The 22014-nt window shown below is 49.1% G+C and overlaps 3 protein-coding genes across 5 annotated transcripts in view; 1 reads left to right on the top strand and 2 right to left on the bottom strand.

Moving 5' to 3' along the window:
- LIMS2 (LIM zinc finger domain containing 2) overlaps positions 1 to 960 on the bottom strand; it is a 55932-nt gene extending 54972 nt beyond the window's left edge. The window contains exon 1 of one of the 2 annotated variants that reach the window (XM_084638315.1): positions 780 to 960. In XM_084638315.1, the coding sequence (XP_084494441.1) occupies positions 780 to 790 (11 nt within the window). In that variant the 5' untranslated portion in view covers positions 791 to 960. The remainder of the gene's footprint in view (positions 1 to 779) is intronic. The other variant, XM_084638319.1, reaches the window with a different exon arrangement.
- Positions 961 to 10011: 9051 nt separating this feature from the next.
- Positions 10012 to 13460, top strand: SFT2D3 (SFT2 domain containing 3). The gene has a single exon (XM_084639906.1). The coding sequence runs from the start codon at positions 10717 to 10719 to the stop codon at positions 11359 to 11361; it is 645 nt and encodes a 214-aa protein (XP_084496032.1). The 5' UTR covers positions 10012 to 10716; the 3' UTR covers positions 11362 to 13460.
- Positions 13461 to 19198: 5738 nt separating this feature from the next.
- WDR33 (WD repeat domain 33) overlaps positions 19199 to 22014 on the bottom strand; it is a 104177-nt gene continuing 101361 nt past the window's right edge. Inside the window, exons 20-21 of one of the 2 annotated variants that reach the window (XM_084639484.1) lie at positions 21633 to 21818; positions 19199 to 20534 (exon numbers count right to left, since the gene is read on the bottom strand). In XM_084639484.1, coding sequence (XP_084495610.1) covers positions 20358 to 20534; positions 21633 to 21818 — 363 coding nt within the window. In that variant the 3' untranslated portion in view covers positions 19199 to 20357. The remainder of the gene's footprint in view (positions 20535 to 21632; positions 21819 to 22014) is intronic. The other variant, XM_084639483.1, reaches the window with a different exon arrangement.

Here is a 22014-nt window from a genome sequence, read left to right as displayed (position 1 = left end):
ACATAACTGCAATTCAGTCTCAAGCTTCATAAACTGTGAGAGTAAAGCTCCAGTCACCGGAACCCCACCCTGGAATTAAAGCTAGCGCCAGTTTAGACACTGGGGCGGTAGTGCACACTTTACAAATATAAACACAAACCTTCAGCTCCCTCTCCTGCCCAGCTCTCCCGAATCCTGCACTTCTGATCCTCGCCTCATTCCTCTCCCCGTACCCTGCCCTCTTTCCCCACCCGCAGGGCATAGTGAAGATCTGTGGTCCCATGAGCACACAGTACAGGGCGCATGTATCGTCTTCTCCCGTTTCTGAAGAAGGCTCTCACCGACTGACACTCGCAATACTCCAAACGGGCCAGCCGTTTGCCAGAGGGCAGAAAGGCACTGGGCTCCTCCACCCCTGAGTTTGGCCCCTCACCACCAAGCGCAGGCTGCGCTGCCTGGGTCCTGCCTGCGGGGCCGCCAGAGCCCCCCAGGAACGCAAGCGACCTCCCCCTGGCCGCCCCCGGGAAACAGCCCAGCTCCCAGCGGGGCCAGGCGTTTACACAGGTGTAGCGCCGCTGACTTCCGCGCAGCTATTTCGGAGTGACCCTGAGGGCAGGCGGGAAATCGGGGCCCGCTGGGCAGCTGGAGGGGGCGGCGAGCCAGGGCGCCCTCTGGCCCCTTCCCAGGCCCGGTCGCAGAGCCCCAGCCAGGCCGAGCCCCGCACACGCTTCCCCTGCCGCCCTCGGGTCCGCCCGGGGCGAGCGACCCCATTCCGGGGGGAGCGTCCCGCTCTCCATTACCTGCCCGTCATGGCGCCTCCTGGCCCGGCCGGGGCTCCCAGGGGCTCTGACGGGACCCAGCGCCTGACACCGGCCGAAGAACGAGAGAGAGCCGGCGGCCAGCCCTGGAGAGAAACCCCGCCCTGGCCGGCAGCGGCCTCCCTCTGCCTCTCCTGTAGTCCCCTGTGGGCGGGAGCCGCCGAGCCGCTGGCTCCGGGGAGCGCCTCCAGCCCCGCACATACATTTCCTATAAAGGGAATGAAACGAGAGATGATGAAACGGCAGGGGCTGGACTCGCCTCCGCCACGGGAGAAACCGTCCAGGAATCAAACCAGGGGTCAACACCCCCCCATGATCACCCCCCTCCAGGAGAAGAGGTGACACCGCCCAGGAACCAACCCACCCCCTAGGCTCCCCTCCGCTCTGGAGAAAAGAGGAGACGCACCCCAGGAACCAGCCCACCTCCCGGGATCAAACCTTCCCCAGGGAGCAGGGGAGACACCCTTTAGGAACCACACCACCCCCAGGGATCAACTCCACCCCCCCCAGGAAACATCCCCAGGAACCAGCCCACCCCCTGGGAACAACACCCCCCCCAGGAGACACCTCCCTTGGAACCAAATGACCCTCCCAGATCAAACCCCTCCCCACCAGGGAGACACCTCCAGGAAACAAACCACCCCCAGGGATCAACTCCACACCCTGCCCCCCAGCCCGGGAGACATCCCCAGGAACCAGCCCACCTGCTGGGAACAACACCTCCTCCCCCCGAGACACCCTCCAGGAACCAAACCACCCTCAGGAACCAGCTTCCCCCCTGCCCCCCAGGGTGGAATCCCCAGGAACCTGCCCACACCCCGGGAACAATACCTCCCTGGGAGACACCTTCCAGGAACCAAACCATCTTCAGGGATCAATGCCCACCCTCAGGGAGATACCCCCAGGAACCAGCTCACCTCCAGACAGAAGGGGACACCCCCCAGGAACCAGGCCCCTCCCAGGATCGACACCCCCCAGGAACCAGCCCACCCCCAGGGATTGATATCCCCAGGAACCAGCCCTCCCTCCAGGGATCAACTGCCCTGGGGAGACACGCCCCAGGAACCAGCCCACCCCAGGGATCAACCCCCACCTAGGGGAGAAGGGGGGGTACACACCAAAGATCAACCCACCCGCAGGGATAAACCCCCTTGGGGGGAGACATTCCTCTAGGGGAGAAGTGAGATAAACCCAGGAATCAAACTCCACTCCTGTGAGAGGAGAAACTGGGAACACAAAAATACAGCCAGCCCCAGGGATCAAACCAGTCCCCTGGCCCCCCTCAGTGAGGGGAGATGTGAGGAGAGTTCTCTCACCAGTCCCTGGGGAAACAGCAGCTCCCAGATCCAATTCCATGCAGCCTGATCAGATCTCTCTGCCCAGGCAAATATAGGCCACATCTCTGGGGGTCTTCCCACATGCACCCCAGGGTGCTAAGCACAGAATCACAGTTCCCAAACTGTGCTTCATGCCCATCATCTCCACTTAGTGGCTGAAGATCTCTTCCTGTGGTCCATGCACAGAAGGGGTTTGAGAACCTAGCAGTAGGAGGTTGACGTGTGAATCTGTGAGGGGATTTTGCCCTTCCAGAACTAAAAAGTTGGAAAACAGGCGGAGTCCATCAGCTGCCATAATCCTGGCTTCTCTCCTCCAAGAAGTAACCTGTTTCCCAAAGTCAACTGATTCTGTACAAAGAGAATTGCTGTGCTGACATGGGTAATGACAGAGGCTCCCCTCCAAAGTTGCAAGTTACTTGCAGGTCTCCTGACTCCATCTCGCAACTTTGAGAATCTGTGTGGAGAATGCTGATTTGATAGCATTTTACATCCACTTTCCATAGATGTAAGTGACTCCACACACTGTTTTCCCCAGGAATTGAAATTAGAGGGGGTGTTCGAATTTACAGGGAGGATTGGAAAATTACGAAACTGTCAACACAGCATGTAACTAGCTGACCACTGAGAGGAGGGATGTGGGAGTTCAGATGGGTGTAAGGAAATCAAGTCCACAGGATAAAGAGGAGACTGAGGGCATGTCTACACTACAAAATTATGTCGACCTAAGTATGTTGGCATACAGCTGATGCAGTAATTAAATCACTTTTACATGTCCACACTACGCTCCTTGTGCCGTCAGTGCACGTCCTCATTAGCAGTGGTTGCATCGATGGAGAGAACAGTGCACCGTAGATACCTATTTCACTGTGCAACTCACCATCATCTATTGCAGGGTGTTTTGGGAAGGTTTTGCAATGCCCCATGGGGCTGAAATGAGTCTCAAAGGGGTGACTAGGAACATGATTTCAACGTCCCATAATGCAGTGTTCTCCATCCATAATTTTATCTGCATTCCATAACATTTTGCACCTCTTTTCCAAATACCTGCAAACCCGTGCGGCCCTCCTCACTGTCCACCATCTGTGTCAGAAGCATGGATCCTGCACAGCTCTGCGCTGTTGTGATGAGCGTTGCGAGAACAGGGCACCTGATCCTGCAGTATTTTTGTGGTGCCCCGGGAACATGACAATTCCTTAGAGACTAGATTGCTGTGGGACATAAAAAGAAACAATTCAGTTTTTGCCATTCATGGAGCAGCTGGAGATGGTGGAGCACTGGTTCTGGACCCAAGAAACAAGCATTGACTGGTGGGATCACACTATTATGCAGGTATGGGATGACGAGCAGTGGCTTTAGAACTTTCGGATGTACAAGGCCACATTCCTGGATGTGTGTGCGGAGCTCACCCAGCCCTCCAGTGCAGTGACACCAAAATGACAGCTGCACTGACAGCGAAGAAGTGAGTGTTAATCGCGCTGTGGAAACTTGCAATGCCAGATTCCCAAGTCATCAGTCAGAAATCAATTTGGAGTTGGGAAATCCACATGGAGGTTGTTGTGATGCAAGTGTGGAGTGCCATTAATCACGACCTGTTATGAAGGACTGTGACTCTGGGCAATGTGCAGGACATAGTGGATGTTTTGCAGCAATGGTGTTCCCAAACTGCAGTGGGGCAATAGCTGGCACGCATATCCCTATTTTAGCACCAAACCACCTTCCCACCGAGTACATCAACAGAAAGGGCTACTTTGCTATGGTCATACAAGCATTGGTGCATCACCGGGGGGACACTTTACTGACATCAATGTGGGCTGGTCAGAAAAGGCACATGACAAGCATATCTTTATATGTTCAGAAAGCTGCAAGCAGGGATTTTCTTTCTAGGCTGGTGGATTACCACTGAGGACATTAAAATGTCAATAGTGATCCTGGGAGACCCAGCCTACCCAGAGGCCAATTTACAGTAAATCACAGGGTGCCCTGGCATGGGGCCCCCCAATGACAGGGGGCCTCAGGGCCAGGCAGCTGCAGGGGCAGAAGCTTGATCCTGCCAGCTGCTGGGGTCCTTCTGCAGGCTCCGCACGCACTGGCAACCAAGCTCCTCCCCACCTCCTCACCCTGAGCGTGCAGTGTTCCCACCACTCCCCCTCCCAGCGCTTCCCCCACCGCCAAACAACTGTTTGTTGGCACTCAGGTAGTTCCAGGAGGGAGGGGAAGGGCGGGGCTGCAGTGCGCTGAGGGAAGAGGCAGAGAAGCAGGGGCAGGGCCTTGGGGAAGTGAGTGGAATTGGGGCAGGGCGGAGCAAAGGTGGGGCCCCCGCATTCCCCCTACACATACCCCCCCAGTTCCCTGCTGTGAGCTACTCAGGGCTGGGAGCAACCCCACAACTGCAGAGCACGGCCCTGACTCCTGCACCCCCCACACACACCCTTAGCCCCCTGCCCTCCCTGACTCCTCCATCCTTCCACATCCCCACCCCCCATGCCCTGACTCCTGCATCCCCCACACATCCCCACCCTCAGCACCAAACGGGAGCTCCTGCACCTCCCCCCACCACATTCCCACCTGCACCCCTTACACCAAATGGGAGCTGCCTCAGATAAGTGCTCCACACCCCAACCCTGAGCCCCCTCCTGCATTCTAACTCCTAGCCAGACCCTGCACCCCAACCCGCTCCTGCACCCTAACTGCCTCCCAGACCCTGCATCCCCAGCTCTGACTCCTGCACCCCCTCACACACACACACAGCTCCCTGCCCTCCCTGACTCCTGCACTCCCTCACACCCCCCCAGCCCTAACTCCTGCACCCCCTCCCCCACACACAGCCCCCTGCCCTCCCTGACTCCTGCAGCCCCCTCACACACCCCCAGCACTGACACCTGCACCCCCTCCCACACACACAGTCCCCTGCCCTCCCTGACTCCTGCACCCTGTCACACACACCCCAGCCCTGACTCCTGCACCCCATCATACACACCCCAGCCCTGACTCCTGTGCCCCTTCACACACACCCAGCCCTAACTCCTGCACCCCCTCCCACACACACAGCCCCCTGCCCTCTCTGCCTCCTGCAGCCCCCTCACACACCCCCAGCCTCCCTGCCTCCTGCAGCCCCCTCACACACCCCCAGCCCTGACTCCTGCACCCCCTCTCACCCCCCCAACCCCTACCCTCCCTGACTCTTGCCCCACCCCCAGTTCCCCACCTGCACTCTTCACACCAAACGGAAGCCGCCCCAGGTGAGCACTCCACACCCCAACCCCCTGCCCCAGCCCTGAGCCCCCTCCCGCACCTTAACACCTGGCCAGACCCTGCACCCCAACCCCCAGCCTGGTCCTGCACCCTAACTTCCTCCCATAGCCTGCACCCTCATCCCTGAGCCCCCTCCCGCACCCTAAGTCCTGGCCAGACCCCGCACCCCAATTTTTTTTACATTTTTTTTTTAATAAAGCGCTCTTATCCAAATCACTTTACAATAGTTAGCTAAAGGTACAAACAATATTTGGAAAGATCATTAAGTGGTCCGCCGAGACCCTCAAGTGATTTTCAAGTGGTCTGTGGAAAAATAAGTTAGACTACAAAAACAACCAACGTACCTCACTTTATTTTCATTTACTTTCTATTACTTATAGGAGGAGGATGAAGAACAAAAGAATGAAAAACGGGTGGGGGAGATAAGAGAAAATGTTCTTTTTCTTGGCTGGGGCCCAAGGAGGGGCCCCAAAAATAAATCTGAGCACAGGGCCCCACTAACTCTAAATCCGCCACTGAGCCTACCCTTTACTCCCTTTATCCACACAAGTTGTAAGCACTACATTCTCACTTCTCCTTGGGATTCATTGAGCATGGTGATAGTGCAGCCATGGTGACCATGGGCCTTGGTGGCTGGGGTGTTGGGGAAATAAGGGGGATACCTCACAGGCATGAGTATATGCAGACAGGGCAACTGAACTGAATACTGGCACCATTTTCTACAGACACTGGTGATTTTAGCTGATATCTCACTCCTAAAGGTAATGGAGGCTGAAAGGAAACAGCTCCAGCTCCCGACTGGGGCCATATGCTGCTAGCCTGTGTGCTGCAATGGTGCGTGTTGAAATAATTTCTGGATGGAGCAGGAAAATATCATACCACAGTGGAAGAAACAAGGCAGCCCTCCACAGAAACCTTCGACAGATGATTGCAGGCTACTTCCATGAAAGTTTCCTCGAGATCTCGATGGAGGATTCATGGGACATCCCAGTGCACATAAACAAACTGTTCCACAGGGCCCCCTCTGCCTAGCTGAACAGGTGAATGAGAAGCAGACAGCAACTCTGCCTCTCTTGGTTATTTCACCTCTTCTAGCATAAGTAAAAAAGAGTAAATCAACAGATGTGTCCTGCTACTTTGGGGGTTCCACCCCTGCAATTTCAAAGCAAACTGCACATTTACTACAGGTTCCTTCCCCTGCATAATGCTCGCCTATGCTGGATTGTCTGGACTGCCCAGAACTCAAAAACAGGTCGTGGCTCACTGAACCCTGGATCCCCCGGTGACCTATTCCCCATACTCCGCCCCCTCTTCCCCCTCCTCACTGTTCACGGCAGAGGCCTGTGACTTGGGCACCTCCAAAGTATCCACAGGACTCTTGGGAGTGGTGGTGGGGTCTCATCCGAGGATGGCATGCAGTTCTCTGTAAAAGCAGCAGGTCTGAGGCTCCACAACAGAGTGATTGTTAGCCTCCCTTGCCTTCTGGTACCTCTGCTGCAGCTCCTTGGCTTTCACACAGCACTGGTGTTGGTCCCTTTTGTAGCCCTTCTCCTCCATTCCCTAAGCGATCTGCTTGTAGATGTCAACGTTTCTACGGCTGGATCAGAGCTGTGCCTGCACAGCCTCTTCTCCACACAAACCCAGAAGATCCAACTCCTCCTGTGTACTCCAGGCAGGAGCGCGTCTACAACATGGAGCCGGCGTGGTCAGCTTGGCAGTTGCTAGGCATGCTCTAGAGTTGTTAGATGAGCTCTCCAAGCCTGGCAAACAGGAAATGCAATTTCAAAATGTTGTGGGGCTTTAAAGGGGAGGCTTGGCTTCCTGGGTACCTGGCCGCTGGGCAGTGGAGATCAAAATGGTGACCAGAGAGGTCAAGATGGGACAGTTTGGGACAATTTCTAGAGGCCACTAACAGATGATGTAAGTAACAGAATGTCTACACTGACACTGCATAGATCTTACTATATCAATCTAAACGCTGTGCTTAAGACCTAAGCTGTCTCGTGTCAACCTAACTACGTGTCTACACTAAAATTTCGCTCCCGCTGATGTAATTGCCTCACTACGTCGACTTAATAACTCCACCTCCACGAGAGGCATAAAGTCAATATCAATGTAGTTAGGTTGATGCAGTGTCAGTATAGACAGTGCATTGCTTACATTGACTGTTACTGGCTCTTAGAAGCCATCCCACAATGCCTCTTACTGGCAGTACAATCGGTACAACTGCTCCTGGTGAGGCTGCACCCCCCCCCCCCCCGATACAAGGAGTGGACACACAAAAGCGATTTAAGTACTGCGGCAGCTGTGTGCCAACCTAATTTAGGTCAACATAATTTTGTAGCAGAAACATGCCCTCAGATTCATAGCATGCTGCTACTGAGGATGGAGGAAAACACTTACAGAAGACTCTTTTGCATGATGATTAGATTGTGTCTCAGTCTGTCAAGCTACCAAATAGGTGTTATCACTTAAGACAGCTCAAACCACCCTTATTCTCTTGTACTAATGTTAGAGCTTTGCTTAGTGAGATAGAAATGTATTGCACCATGTTGTATCACGATGTGGTAATGCAATATCACAATGATCTGGCCAGGGGGAGGAGTTCCTGTCCAAATCCAATTTCTATTTTTTACTAATTCCCTGCAAGCTAATCAGGCAGGATTTGACACAGACATCAAAATAGGATTTTTCTGAAAAATTTCAGGCAGGTGATGGCAACTCTATGCTTGCTGAATTTCATGTTATGTAGACCTGTCTTGTTCCAATCATTTGGCAAAAACCTAGACTTCCACTGGTTAAACTAGGCTTTGATTGTTTCACCTGAATAATTATATGGGTGCAAAATGTGTCAGAACTTCCTTACTTCTGTTTAGCTTTAAGTTGATTCAGAATAGTTTTAAGTAGGTTTCATTATTAACTGCAATATGCCACTCTGACTGAAATAAGAATGTTCAGACTGATTTAATAGAACCAATTTAACTAAACAAGTGTAAGTCTGTGTATAGAAAAGCCCTTACACACTCAACCTATCTATTTTACGTACTTATATGGCCCGTTACCATAGTGTCTGAATATTGTGCAATATTTAATGTTTTAGCCTCACAATTTCCCTGTGAGATATGGATTACCCCATTATACAGATGGGGCCTGTGATGTTGTCTGATTAAAATATAATTATGCCAACCATTGTTGCTACCACTGTAATATAATTGCAACGAATCTGGTACGTAGTGTAATGTATGGCCAGAAAAGGTTAAGAAGTTTGCAGGCTAATTAACCCAGAGCCAACCTGTAGAGTCATGTTAGAAATGGTAATTAGGGTCATTCAATGCTAGATAGACAAGAACTTTGAAATGCAAACCCGGCAGGTAATGTGTCTGATCCTTTGGAACTGGCAGAACTTTTTTACATGATGAATAAGATTTTCATTAATAAAAAGAAAAGGAGTACTTGTGGCACCTTAGAGACTAACCAATTTATTTGAGCATGAGCTTTCGTGAGCTACAGCTCACTTAATCGGATGCATACTGTGGAAACTGCAGAAGACATTATATATACACAGAGACCATGAAACAATACCTCCTCCCACCCCACTTTCCTGCTGGTAATAGCTTATCTAAAGTGATCATCAAGTTGGGCCATTTCCAGCACAAACCCAGGTTTTCTCACCCTCCGCCCCCCACACACGTTTAACATATCTGTCATGTAAATATCTTGCAATACTGGCTACAAAAGTGCCATGTGAACGCCTCTTCTTACTTTCAGGTGACACTGTAAATAAGAAGCAGGCAGTAGTATCTCCCATCAATGTAAACAAACTTGTTTGTCTGAGTGAGTGGATGACGAAGAAGTAGGACTGAGTGGACCTGTAGACTCTAAAGTTTTACATTGTTTTATTTGTAAATGCAGTTTGTTTGTACATAATTCTAAATTTGTAAGTTAAACTTTCACGATAAAGAGATTGCACTACAGTATTTGTATTAGGTGAACTGAAAAATATTTTTTTTTGCTTTTATAATGCAAATATTTGCAATCACCAATAAATATAAAGTAAGCACTGTGCACTTGTATTCTGTGTTGTAATTGAAATCAATATTGAAAATGTAGAAAAACCATCCAAAAATATTTATTAAATTTTGATTAGTATTCTATTGTTATAAGTGCAATTAATCATGATTAATTTTTGAGTTAATCATGTGAGTTAACTGCAATTAATTGACAGCCCTAAAATTAAGATATCGTAACAAGTGACTGAAATTTGATTACTTGAGCAGGGAAGAGATTTTCAGATGGTTTAAGTCTCTTTTTGTCTTCTTTGCTAACACTTCTTTAAGTCCAAGACCTAATGAACATTTGAGGAAAAGGATAACTTCATTAAAGGTTCAGGTTTCAGAGTAACAGCCGTGTTAGTCTGTATTCGCAAAAAGAAAAGGAGGACTTGTGGCACCTTAGAGACTAACCAATTTATTAGAGCATAAGCTTTCGTGAGCTACAGCTCACTTCCTCAGATGCATATCGTGGAAACTGCAGCAGGCTCTGTGTATATATAAAGCCTGCTGCAGTTTCCACGATATGCATCTGAGGAAGTGAGCTGTAGCTCACGAAAGCTTATGCTCTAATAAATTGGTTAGTCTCTAAGGTGCCACAAGTCCTCCTTTTTATTAAAGGTTCAATACATCATCCCTTCAGTTAAGTTGTTAGAGCTCACAATAAACATCCCTGAGATTCCCAAGAAACCTTACAGCAAAATCCCTTAAGAGCAGACATACCAAACACAACACAAGCATAAATAATATTAAAAGAAAACAAAAACTCTTACAGGCCTCCTTGATCAATCCAAAATATATTGAAAAGACGACAAACTTAATATAAAACTTTGCAGGTCATAATTAAAATCCCCCTTCATTCTGCCTTTTTCACGTGGCTAATGGACATCTCAGCTGTCCCAGTGGCAGCCCCTGATCCCTGAGCTGTTGAACCAGCTCAATTTCTACAACCTTCTTAAAGCTTGTAGCAGACACATTGATTCAGGTGTGGGGGAACGGGGCAGGGTGGGGTGGCGGGCGGCTGGGCGCCGACCGCAGGACTCAGCTCTGAGAACTACGGCCCTCCCCTAGTTCTACGCCCTTTCGTGACGCTAGGAAAAGTCACGTGACTGGTCGTCTCATGTGACGACGTAATCTCCCCGCCGGTCGAGCTCTGTGGAGACGCCCAGTAACCCGGATGTGGCTGCGCTTCCTTGAGGGCAGCGAAGAGCGACGGGTCCCATTGGCGCTGCCGTTCAGATCCGGGTCTTTCCCCGCCTGTTGCTACCCTCCCCCTCCGAGATGGCGGAGCTGAACCGGCAGTTGCAGGAGTACCTCGCTCAGTCGAAGGCCGGCCCCGGCCCAGCAGTCCCGAGCGCCTCGCGGCCGACGCCGGACGCAGCTGACGCCGGAGGGGGGACGTGGCTGGGCCGGCTGAGCCCCTTCTTCGCAGGCCGCTCCTCCTCCTCGCCGGCTGCCGGCTCGTGGCCCTGGGCGGCCGAGCCGGACCCCTGGCTGCCGGGGCTGTCGCGCTGGCAGCGGCTGGTGGGGAGCGGCCTGTGCCTGTTGCTGGCCGCGCTCTGCTTCGGCCTGGCCGCGCTCTACGCGCCGCTGCTGCTGCTCCGCGCCCGCAAGTTCGCGCTGCTCTGGTCGCTGGGCTCGGCCTTCGCTCTGGGCGCCGCCGGCTTCCTGCGGGGGCCGAGCCGCCTCCTGAGGGAGCCCAGCCGCGGCTCCGTGCTCTACCTCGGCGCCCTGGCCGGCACCCTCTACGCCGCGCTCGGCTTGCGCAGCACCCTGCTCACCGCGCTCGGGGCCGCCGCCCAACTCGCCGCCATCGCCGGCTGCCTGCTCGCCCTGCTGCCCGGGGGCCCCGCCGGCCTGCGCTACCTCGGCGGCCTCCTGGGCGGCTTCGTGCGCCGCCGCGTCTCCAAAAGCCTGCCCGTGTGAGGGCGCGGGGCGGCGTGCGCCGAGCAGACCCCGATGCGGGGTGAGCGCTGCGGACCCCGCCCCATCCCCGGGCTGGATCTTCGCTGCTGTCCCATGGGGCCGGTCGCCCGTCTCGGCTGCCCAGCGGGGCAGACGCGGCTCTCTGGCTGGGCAACGGCCTTTCTGAATACAGGGCCTTGGGCCAGCAGCAGCGCGGCCCCGGCTCGCACGGCTGCCTCCGAGGGACATGCGGCTCCGAGTCCCTAGCGGGGCGTGGGTGTCCTGTTGCTTGGGGGGGGCAGGGGGTTACTGAGCGACAAAGCCGGGGCGGTTCTCTCCCCCCCCCAGGTCCTGGTCCTATTGAAGGCAAGTTTTTCCTGCACAGCCGGTGCGCTGTGGTGAGGGAGGAGGTACCTGGGAGCTGCGCTCCGTGCATCCGCCTCCTGAGGACGCGGACCTGTGCAAAGACACTTGGCTGTAAGGCGCAGAAGCTACTTGGGAAAGTTCAGGAAAAACGACTCGAACTTGACAGTTAATGTGGACAACAGACAAGAAACGGACCAAAGGAGGGAAGATTTTTGCTTCTCCAAGGACCAGTGTTAATGGAGCTGTGGAACAATTTTTCTCCCTACCTATGAACAGTGCAACTAAAATCCTAAAGCTGCAACTGTGACTATATGTTCTTGTTGTTTTGTTTTGTTCTTTTACTGTATTCACGTGTAACATTTTTTTGTGCCATCATTCCCAGTCCTATCTCAGTATAGGCTTTGCCTTATCAGTGCAAAATGAACTTTGTAGCAGTATCCTGGAGTCTGTGTCCTGTTATGGGTGATAGGATGATCAGATTCCTACATAAAGTGTAGGACCACAGGGCTGATATTCACACTTTGAAGTGGCCTGTAAGAATACAGAGCCAAGCATATTGTCTATACTAAACTCTACCCATAGTATAATGCTTTTGTTATACTCCAGAGCCTTGCAGGATTCACTCCAGCTTGGGATGTACTGATGCCGGGTGCCTCCTAAAAACATCTGTTGTGTATAGATGGGTGTATCTATAGAGCTCCTGTTTTCGGAGCTTATTTACGGATGTTTGTTTTTAGCAATTTGAATTCTATGTAGATGTCGAATAATTTGGGGTGGGAGTTGGACTTTTTTTTAATATATACTGTAATGAGTAATCTCTTTATTTTTCCCTATTGTGTTTTAATGTAATACTACTTCAGATAGCACTACTCAGAGTGCACTAAGGAACCTTTTATGTACCTTAGCAGGGTCTGTGAGACCTGTTTAATACACAGCATATGTACTTTAGAAATCACACACCTGTAGTCCGCATTACTGCTGTGTTGACTAGCCCTTGAACACAAGTTAACCATATCCTGTATTGATTGGATAAATACTGACCTTTTTTTGTAGCAGGGTTTTATTAGTTAAAACCTAAAATCAGAAGCTGTAGGTATATTACCACAAATGTTGTTTTGTGACATCTTTGCAATTGTAATCTGATATAAAGAGTCAAAATGTAGTGATCAGATGTAATTGCAGTAATCTTGGACTGGCTTATGATAGTCCAGTGAATGTTGAGATACCCATTCTATTTAACTGTCTTTTAAAAAAAAAAAAATCAACTGGTAACCTTTAAAATATTGAAAACAACATCCTTTAATAAGTAGCATTCATCGAGGTTGTGGATCACAGTCATATCCTTTGGCAAGCAAGGGTATACCTCTTATGTAGGGAATCATGAAAAGAGTGAAAGCATATCATAAGAAATTTCAGTCAAATCATAGAGATCATTTTAGTTCTTTGCAGAATGGTGCTACACTAGCTTTTGCCTCCAGAGCTACAGGGTCAGTTCCTGAAGTCCTTGCTCAAGCAAACTCCCTAGCCCCTTGGTTCTAGGAGTTGGGCAGTTAGTGCTTATTTAGCAGTGATGTTTGTAGCCTGACCTTGAGAAATAGATTGGCTAGTAGAGGCTGGGCATATTGCAGAAAACATGCTTGAGTATTATTGGATGCTACTTAGGAAGAGATTATCTTAATCTATTTAATATTTGCACAGAACTAAAGTAAATGAATGCTTAATTTAGCAAATTTTGTACAATATTTATAATTTTAATAAAATACATTTTTATACCAAAAGTGTTAATCTAGACATAAGCAGGTCTAGTTTTTTTTTTTTTTTTTTTTTAACAGCAGTGAATCTGTCTTCCTGTTTACTTTCACAGCAATATTTGGATTTAGGTCAGTGTAATATCAGATCGGTGTGAGACTGCTTCTAAACTAAACCTAGGTTAAAGTTCTTGGCTGAGATTAATTTTTTTAAAAAGTAGGCTAAAACATTTAGGGCAAAAGCTTAGTAAATCTCTCATACAGCTCTGTTAAAGGGTCTTATATAGAAGATGACAGAATCCTCCCACTACCAAAGGCTGGCCACAAGAATCTCCAACCACTAATCTTCTGAGGCTACAGGGTCACAGCAGAGCATAGTTCTATAACTAGCTATGGTTGGCCTAGTTCTGCCTCTTGGACATTTTCTTCCCCTCAAAAGCAGCAGAGCTCTTGTGGCTCTTCTGCATTATGGATTAAAGATATTACCCTAAAGTTAACAAGAGTTTGTGTACCAATTGTGATCATATCAACATGGCTTGTCTTAAGGGAGCTCAAAGTTTTACTTTAGAATATAGGTTTTGGTCCTCTTAATTATATAAAGAAGGCTTGAATTTTTTAACATTTCTTATGTGTTTTCCCATTGTTGGGCTCAGATGTATGGAGGGAGCTTTCCAGACCTTAACTAATGAGAGAGGGGCTTCTGAGGGCATGGCTACGCTTGCAGATGTAGAGCGCTTTGAGTTAAACCTGGCTTCGGAGAGCGCAGTAGGGAAAGCGCTTCAGTCTGTCCACACTGACAGCTGCAAGCGCACTGGTGTGGCCACATTTGCAGCGGCATTGGGAGCAGTGCATCATGGGCAGCTATCCCACAGCACACCTCTTCCCATTCTGGCGCTGGGGCTTGTGGGAAGGGGGCAGGGGGTACAGGGCATTGTGGGTCCTCTCCCAACACCCTGTGATGCATCGGTTCGCATCCCAGTAATCCCTGTACTTTTGTCCACATTTGGTGCTCTCTTTCAACATTTTTTGTACTGGGTCCTCTGTCTTCCCTTTCAGTCTGTGGGAATGGAGCCCGAACTGCTGAGGAGTATGCTGATGAGTCTTGCCAGCATGTCACGTTTGGCAGTCAAGTTATTCCGTATGATCTAAAGTGACAGTGAGGGCTCAGATGATACTGACTCAAGTAACACACATGACACTAGTTTCCTTGTGGCATTCACGGACATGCTCACCATCTGTGGAACGCTGCTTTTGGGCTCACAAAACAAGCACGGAGTGGTGGGATCACATCGTCATCCAAGTCTGGGATGACGAGCAGTGGCTGCAGAACTTTTGGATGAGAAAAGCTACTTTCATAGGACTGTGTGATGAACTTGCCCCCACCCTGTGGCACCAGGACACGAGATTGAGAGCTGCCCTGACGGTGGAGAAGTGGGTGGCTATTGCAGTCTGGACGCTGGCAACTCCAGGCAGCTATTGGTCAGTCACTAAGCAGTTTAGAATGGGAAAGTCACCCACTGGAATCATGTTGATGCAAGTTTGTGGGGCCGTTAATTGCATCCTGCTCAGAAAACCCGTGACTCTGGATAGTGTTCATGACATTGTGGCTGGCTTTGCACAAATGGGTTTCCCTAACTGCAGAGGGGCGATAGATGGCACTCATATTCCAATTGCGGCACCAGCACACCTAGCCTCCAAGTACGTTAATCGGAAGGGGTATTTCTCTATGGTTCTTCAGGCGCTTGTGGATCACTGTGGGTGTTTCATTGACATTAATGCAGGCTGGCCCAGAAAGGTGCATGATGCACGCATCTTTCAGAACACTGAGCCGTTCAGGAAGCTGCAAGCCGGGACTTTTTTCCCAGATCAGAAGATCACCATAGGGGATGTCAAAATGCCCATTGTGATCCTTGGAGACACCGTTTACCCTTTAATGCTGGGGATCATGAAACCCTACAGAGGGAGCCTTGACAGCAGCAAGGAGTGGTTCAACAACAGGCTGAGCTGGTGCAGAATGACACTGGAGTGTGCTTTTGGCCATTTAAAGGGTTGCTGGCGCTCTCTGTATGGGAAGCTGGACCTGGCCGATGACAGCATCTCTGCAGTTATATCAGCATCCTGTACCCTCCATAACATCTGTGAAGGGAAGGGTGAACAATTCACGCAGACATGGAACTCTGAGGGTCAACACCACCTGGAGGCTGAATTTGAACAGCCAGAGAGCAGGGCTATTACAGGGGCCCAGCGTGGGGCTGCAAGGAATAGGTATGCCTTGAGGGAGCAATTTGAGGCTGAAAGCAACCAGTAATGGCTGGTGCCCTGAATGGGAGTAAAGTGCAGGGGTTCCAAGGTTAGTAGGAATCTCTGGTTGCTACGCTGACGTGCAGTGCCTGTTTCTTTCCTGGGCTAAAGTATCTTTTACTTTATTATTGCATAAAGAATGTTTTCAAAGCCAAAAAATCCGTTTATTGAAAAGAAACACAACTGCTTGGGAAACAGAAAGGGCAAGGGGATAGGGTGGGGAATGGTACAATCACAGATTTGCCTATGTCCTGTTATCATCCTCGGCCTCCCTGTCTGGAGGGCCGTGCAATGAGTGCTGCGCTTCAGGATGGCTATACTGCATGGTGATGGGGGTTGAGTGCAGTGTGTAAGGGTCGTAGTTTTCAGGGCTGGGTGGTGAAGCTACAGGTGTTGGAGACAGCTGATGGTGATAAGAACCCGGATGTTGGGGAAAGTGGGTTGGAGGTGACATAGGGGCACAAGGGAAAGAGTTTTGGGAAAAGGGCTACAGGGGCAGGGGGGAATGGTAGTGCTCTGCCTGCATGGCTATGAGCGCCTGGATAGAGTCCGCTTGGCGCTCCATTATGCTTATCAGCCGATCTGTGCTTTGCTGCCGGAGCACTGCGTTTTTGTGCGGGCGCTCTTCATTCTGCTGGTGGACCCTTCTTTCGCTGTCCCGCCGCTCCTGCACTGTTTGATTTTCATTATTTGAATGCTGCATTACTTCATGCAATATGTCTTCCTTGCTTCTATGTGGCCTCTTTCTGATTCTTTGGAGTCTTTCGGTCGGTGATAACACAGACGGCTGAGATCTCAAGGTTGCATCTGTAAAGGCAAAATGCAACACTTAACAGAGGCAGCATTGCTCATACCAGGCAGAGCAATGATTCCCCCATATTTAAGGACAAGTACAGTCTACACAATAGCATAATTTGCCCGTCCCAAAGCGAACGCACATAACCCACGGGAGCCCCGAAATGGTGAGTAAGCACAGGGTCAGGCGTGACTGATTGTTTCACGGCTGTACTGTCTTCTGGGTTTCTGTGTCTTAGGGAGAGCCAACAGCAGCAGGGGGCCCCTATACTGAACGCTGTCCCCACATTTTCCACAGGAGTTCGTCCTGGAAGATATCTTGCTGCTGAGGGTGACCTGGGAAGCAAGGGAGGGTCTTCTACTGCAATGCAGCTTCCACCCTGGCCCATATGCAGCTTACCTGTGTCCAGAAATAGTCTCCCTGCCCCTCACGTCACAGTGGCACAGTCAAGTTGTCCCAGTAAGGCTAAGGACCACAGTGGCTCTCCCGAGAAACCAGCGCAAGCGCATTGTCTAAGTTCTGGATGAGACCTTTGAAGAGATCACTGGGGCCGATTACCACAATGTGAGAGCGCACATCAACACCCTATTCTGCATCTAGGCATGCATGCTGCCCTAACCCTCCATGCCCCAAGAGCCCACACCGAATAACTTCTTCCCAAAATAAAAGCTGCTTACCGGGAACCTCCTCTGGTATTTGTCCTTCCCCAAGCACTGGCTGCCGCAACTGGCTACCTTCCTCCTGGCTTGAGAACAGCTACTGGCTGCATGCATCTAGGGATTCCACGGTGTCTTCCTCTGCCTCAGTATCCTTGCTCCCACTTTGCTTCTCCTCCTCCTGCCTGGGCTCTGAAGTGTCCATGGTGGTCCTCGGAATGGAGGTGGGGTCGCCCCCAAGTATCGTGTCCAGCTCTTTGTAGAAACGGCAGGTTGCAGGGGCAGCACAGGAATGGCTGCCTCCTGGGCTTTGTGGTAGGCATTCAGCAGCTCCTTCACTTTAATCCTGCACTGCAGTGCGTCCCGGTCATGGCCCCTTTCCATCATGTCCCTTGATATCTGCCCAAAGGTATCGTAATTCCTACACCTGGTGTGCAGCTGGGACTGGACAGCTTCCTCCCCCCAAACACTGATGAGGTCCAGCACCTTGCCACTGCTTCATACTGGGGATTGCCTGGCATGTGGAGACATGGTCACCTGGAAGATTTGCTGAGAGCACTCCATGCCTGGCTGACCAAACAGGAAGGGGATTTTCAAAATTCCCAGAAAATTTTAAGGGTGGGTCTGATGGTTGGTCACCTGAGGGCAGGGCAGTAGAGTTCAAAGTGATGACCAGAGCAGCTAGAACAGGCACTGTGGGACACTTCTGGAGGCTGATTAGAGCGCACTAACAGACCCAGGGCGTCCACCCTGGCACCACAGCGCTCCAGCGGGGGCACACAAAACTTATTCCACACGCTGAGGTGGAGTACCAGGAGCACTCTAGCCGCGGAGTCGGAGAGCTCTACGTGCCTGGGTAATGTGGACAGGTAGTGAGCTAGTGCACCCAGGGCTCCTTTTATGCGCTCTAACTCGCAAGTGTAGCCACGCCCTGAGTTTCTCTTTTCTTCTAGCTGTTTGAATTCCAATATTTATCTTCCGCATTATTACATCCTAACACAACTAGGATCTGCTTTGAGCTACAGAAATTAATTTACACAGATAAGCTAGAACCTTCATCAGAAGTCCCCATATAAAAATTTAACCTTTTCTTTCAAGCAAGAAGCCACTAGCCTGTATCAAGTGTGTCTCGGAAGAGTCTGCTAAACTGTTCTGTGCATGTCATTTCCTTAGGGCCACTTCTCTCTTCGGCCATAGTATAATAAACTTTATAAGCTTACTACTTTAAACATTCTGGAGCATTTCTTATGTCACTGTATTTGCAATAAAACAATTAGGCAGTGTTCCTATTCACTACCATGTGACTCAGTCCAAACCATTCTGTACAATAGAAGCATATATCTGAAGACTACAGCTGCTGAGAGCAGGAATGTGAAGATCATAGCAATTCTCCATTATCCATGCTTTGGTCTGTTTAAATAGAGTTCCTACAAATATCTCAAACCTTTCTTATACATAACCCAATTAGACCATGGTAGATGGCTTGGCAAAATGAGTGGGTGAAGGAGTGGCTGCCACAGCCCACACTCACATAGCAAGGATCAATTTACTCTTTCCTAAGATTCCTTAAACAAGCTCCCTCCACGCTACACTTGCTTTTCCTTAATGTACTATTTACCCTAGATGGAACTGTTGATGAAGAGGCTTGTAAAAAAAAATTACTAATGGTATTTTGATCATCTTTTTCATATTTGCACTATCAGCCACCTCCCACACTTGATCTTGTTTCTTAATGCTATGGGTGGGAAGCTTGATCCCAGGAAGAGGCTAGCTCTAGGTAATACTAATTTCTTAAATGAGGTTTAGGGTTTACTTAGGTAGCTATCTTAGAAATACTTTAGACAGACATCCTGGTGGATGAAGCCAGATAATCTCATATGTTATGGTGATAACTGAAACACCATAATTTGTAAACAACTTTATTATGAAATGCAAATAATTCAATGGAATAAACAATTAATTGTAATGTTGCAGTGGCACTAAACAAAATCCTGTGGAGAATACTAAAAAAAAAAAAAATTCTCTAAAATCAGGGTGGCTCAATGGTTTGCCCTTTATAAATGTTCAGAATGCACCAGCTTGTAGTTTAGTGGCCATTCCTCATTTCTCTGCAGCATGTTGTGTACTACAGTTCTGTAAAAAATTAAATACATCCCTGTTAATCAAGCTGCTGAATTTCTATCGCTTATGGTATAAAATTAATGCCATGGAGAACAAAGGACAGATCCCTTTGCAAGGCTTGAATCAATGAGGGTTAGCAGGAGCAGATGAAGACTGAATGTGCAAACTGTATTAGGACTCTTGCTCATATGATCTATAGTTCAAAAGAAGCTTTTCACAGCATTCCACATATGTCCTTTAAGGAAGGTAGGAGAGGGAGCATTGGTGTGGTTTGGGGTTTTTTGTGTGTGTATGTATGTAGGCACTGGACTCAACTTCATCACAACAGATAACATTATTTAATAGCACATGAATGTTGCTAAAGGTGTAAAAATAAAAATTCTCAAAACATGATAAACCCCAAACTGATTGTATTAAGGCATTAGGAACTGAACTGTAGAGACTTCTAGAGCTAGTCCTATGGTGCCATGTACTTGACACATGGACATTCTATGGAAGATGGGGGGTTTTGTAGTTTCGTTGAGAGTAAAGATAAAGAATCACACACTGCACTGATTTTTTTTGTTAATTTTTGCGCAAATTACATTCTGTATTCATACAAAAACAACTTTTTTTCTGACAAACTGTACATATAGAAACAAGTTTCCATCTGGATGTGAACTGAAATCTGTGGAGGTGCTCCATGTCTCACAACACTAAAAAAAATTCCAGCTTTTATCTTTACAAAACAATGCAGGTAAAAGGTGAGGAGAAAGAGGTGGAGAGGATGAAATAGAAAGCCAGCTACCATGTTGCTGCTAGCAGCAGTCGCTTGATCTTAGGAGAAGATCCTTGTTAGGAACTAATGCACATTCAGTTATCCCAGTTAAGAGTCCAGATTTGCGGAGTTGCAGCAGTACTTTCTCTTGAGTCCACAATAGGTGTCTATTTAAATACTGTCCAATAAGGAGTGGGAATCATCCAGTCATAGCCTCTTCTATCGGCCCCTTCCACCACCCCTGGATGCTCCTCGCCTTGACTGGCCAGAGTTCATGTTACTTCCTCTTCCCCAATTACTTCCACTCCTCCCTCCTCTGGAAGGGTTACTGCCTCCTGCAGGGCCTCCAAAACCTTCATCTCTGTGGAATCCATCATGATGGTCTCCCTCCAAAGAGCTAGACCTCCCAGACTTTGGCACTCTCTGTGAAGGTCCTGAGTTTCCTCGTCCTAAAATGGGAGAACATTTAGTTTTAGATTTTATCGTTTACCCATCCCTCTCAGGCTTTTGAGGGTTGCCCCAGGCTTAGACAAGTGTTTGGGCTCAATTCCCCTATGATACAATCCCTCAGATTATACAGAATGTGAAATTTGACATACTGGTCTCCAATTTTACATCTCTTCCCTCAGCACATAATTTTTCCTACCACATACAGATTTCATATCAATATGACAGTCCTTGAGAGGGGCAGCTAACAAGGCAATTCCTCTGGAGCTAAAGTACTGCCACACCTCATTGATCAGCAAGGACCTTGTTAAATAAGAGAACACTGGGAAATGGAGTGCACAGGCTCATAAACACTTGAGAGACCCTGAATAAAAGTATTCAAATCCAGATTCTCTCACTTGGCAGCAGTCCTATTTTGATCCGGTTTTGCACACTTCTCATTCTAAATAGGGTGTTGCCTAAACCCAGTAACAGCATCTGTTCAACCATTCGGGGTGGTAATGAAGGGAATTAGAGTAGTGTCCCTGAAAGAGGTTTATCCTTCTTTAGCCAGTTCTGAGAGGGTGCAGTTGAGAGATACTATAGTCTACTGTGGGACGTAAGCATGACCTGCATCTTCTCCTGTTCCCAGGAGAGAGGACTGTCTGTTCCTCACAGCTCACTTTAGATATGACACCAAAGGCAAGAGAAAAACAGGACTCTTTCCCAAAACAGCAGGGGTAGTAATTTGAGGAAAAAATGCTTTGCCCACCTATCCCCCTATGCCACCTAAGGCATAACTAAATATTTTTATTCCACTTTAACAAAAACTTTTGAGAGGCACAGCATGGTTGGTTCTGTACAAAACAGGAAAACATGATTCCTGTCTCAAAGCATTTACAACAGTGTTAGATAAATTCATCTTCAAATGACCTGCCCACCACAAGACTAATGGCAGCAGGGCCTGCATTTGAAAAGGCACTACTCAAATTTTCTTTATCAAACTAAACCTTAGTTCTGCTTTAGCACCTTGGCCTGCATGAGGAATTCTGCAGAAGTGCACTCTGTGAAAATAGTATAAAGCTATGTGAAGTTCTCAGTACCAGTTAGTTACCCCTTACCTTTGCCTCTCTCCTCTGGAGGTGCACCTGGAGCTTCCATTTCTCTGTGATCAGATGTCCCTGGTCCATCGTGCCAGGGACGTTTGCGTGGTGGCAGTGAGGCCATGTCCATACCCTGAAGTGAGGAAGAACGCTCTCGGCTGGCAGGAGACTGTCCATCATGAGGAGGGTGATCCTGACGGGAACCTGACCAGGAGGAGAAAAGACAAAGTCATGAGTAACATGCAGCTGATGGGCACAAGGAATCTAACATTCTTCCTCTGTGTAAAAAGAGACCAAAATAAATGTATATGCTTTCTACATTCTTTAGCAATTTCACACATGGCAAGGACATCTCTCTTACTGCCCTTGTTCAGAAAACACATGAACCAGTTCTTAACTT

The sequence above is a fragment of the Lepidochelys olivacea genome, assembly GCF_965140295.1.
Source record: "Lepidochelys olivacea isolate rLepOli2 genome assembly, chromosome: 9".
NCBI lineage: Eukaryota > Metazoa > Chordata > Testudines > Cheloniidae > Lepidochelys > Lepidochelys olivacea.
This window is presented reverse-complemented; position numbering and strand designations above follow the sequence as displayed.

What these genes read in the sequence shown, in the direction of transcription:
- SFT2D3 (XM_084639906.1), top strand. Translation starts at nt 10,717, where the DNA reads ATGGCGGAGCTGAACCGGCAGTTGCAGGAGTACCTCGCTCAGTCGAAG.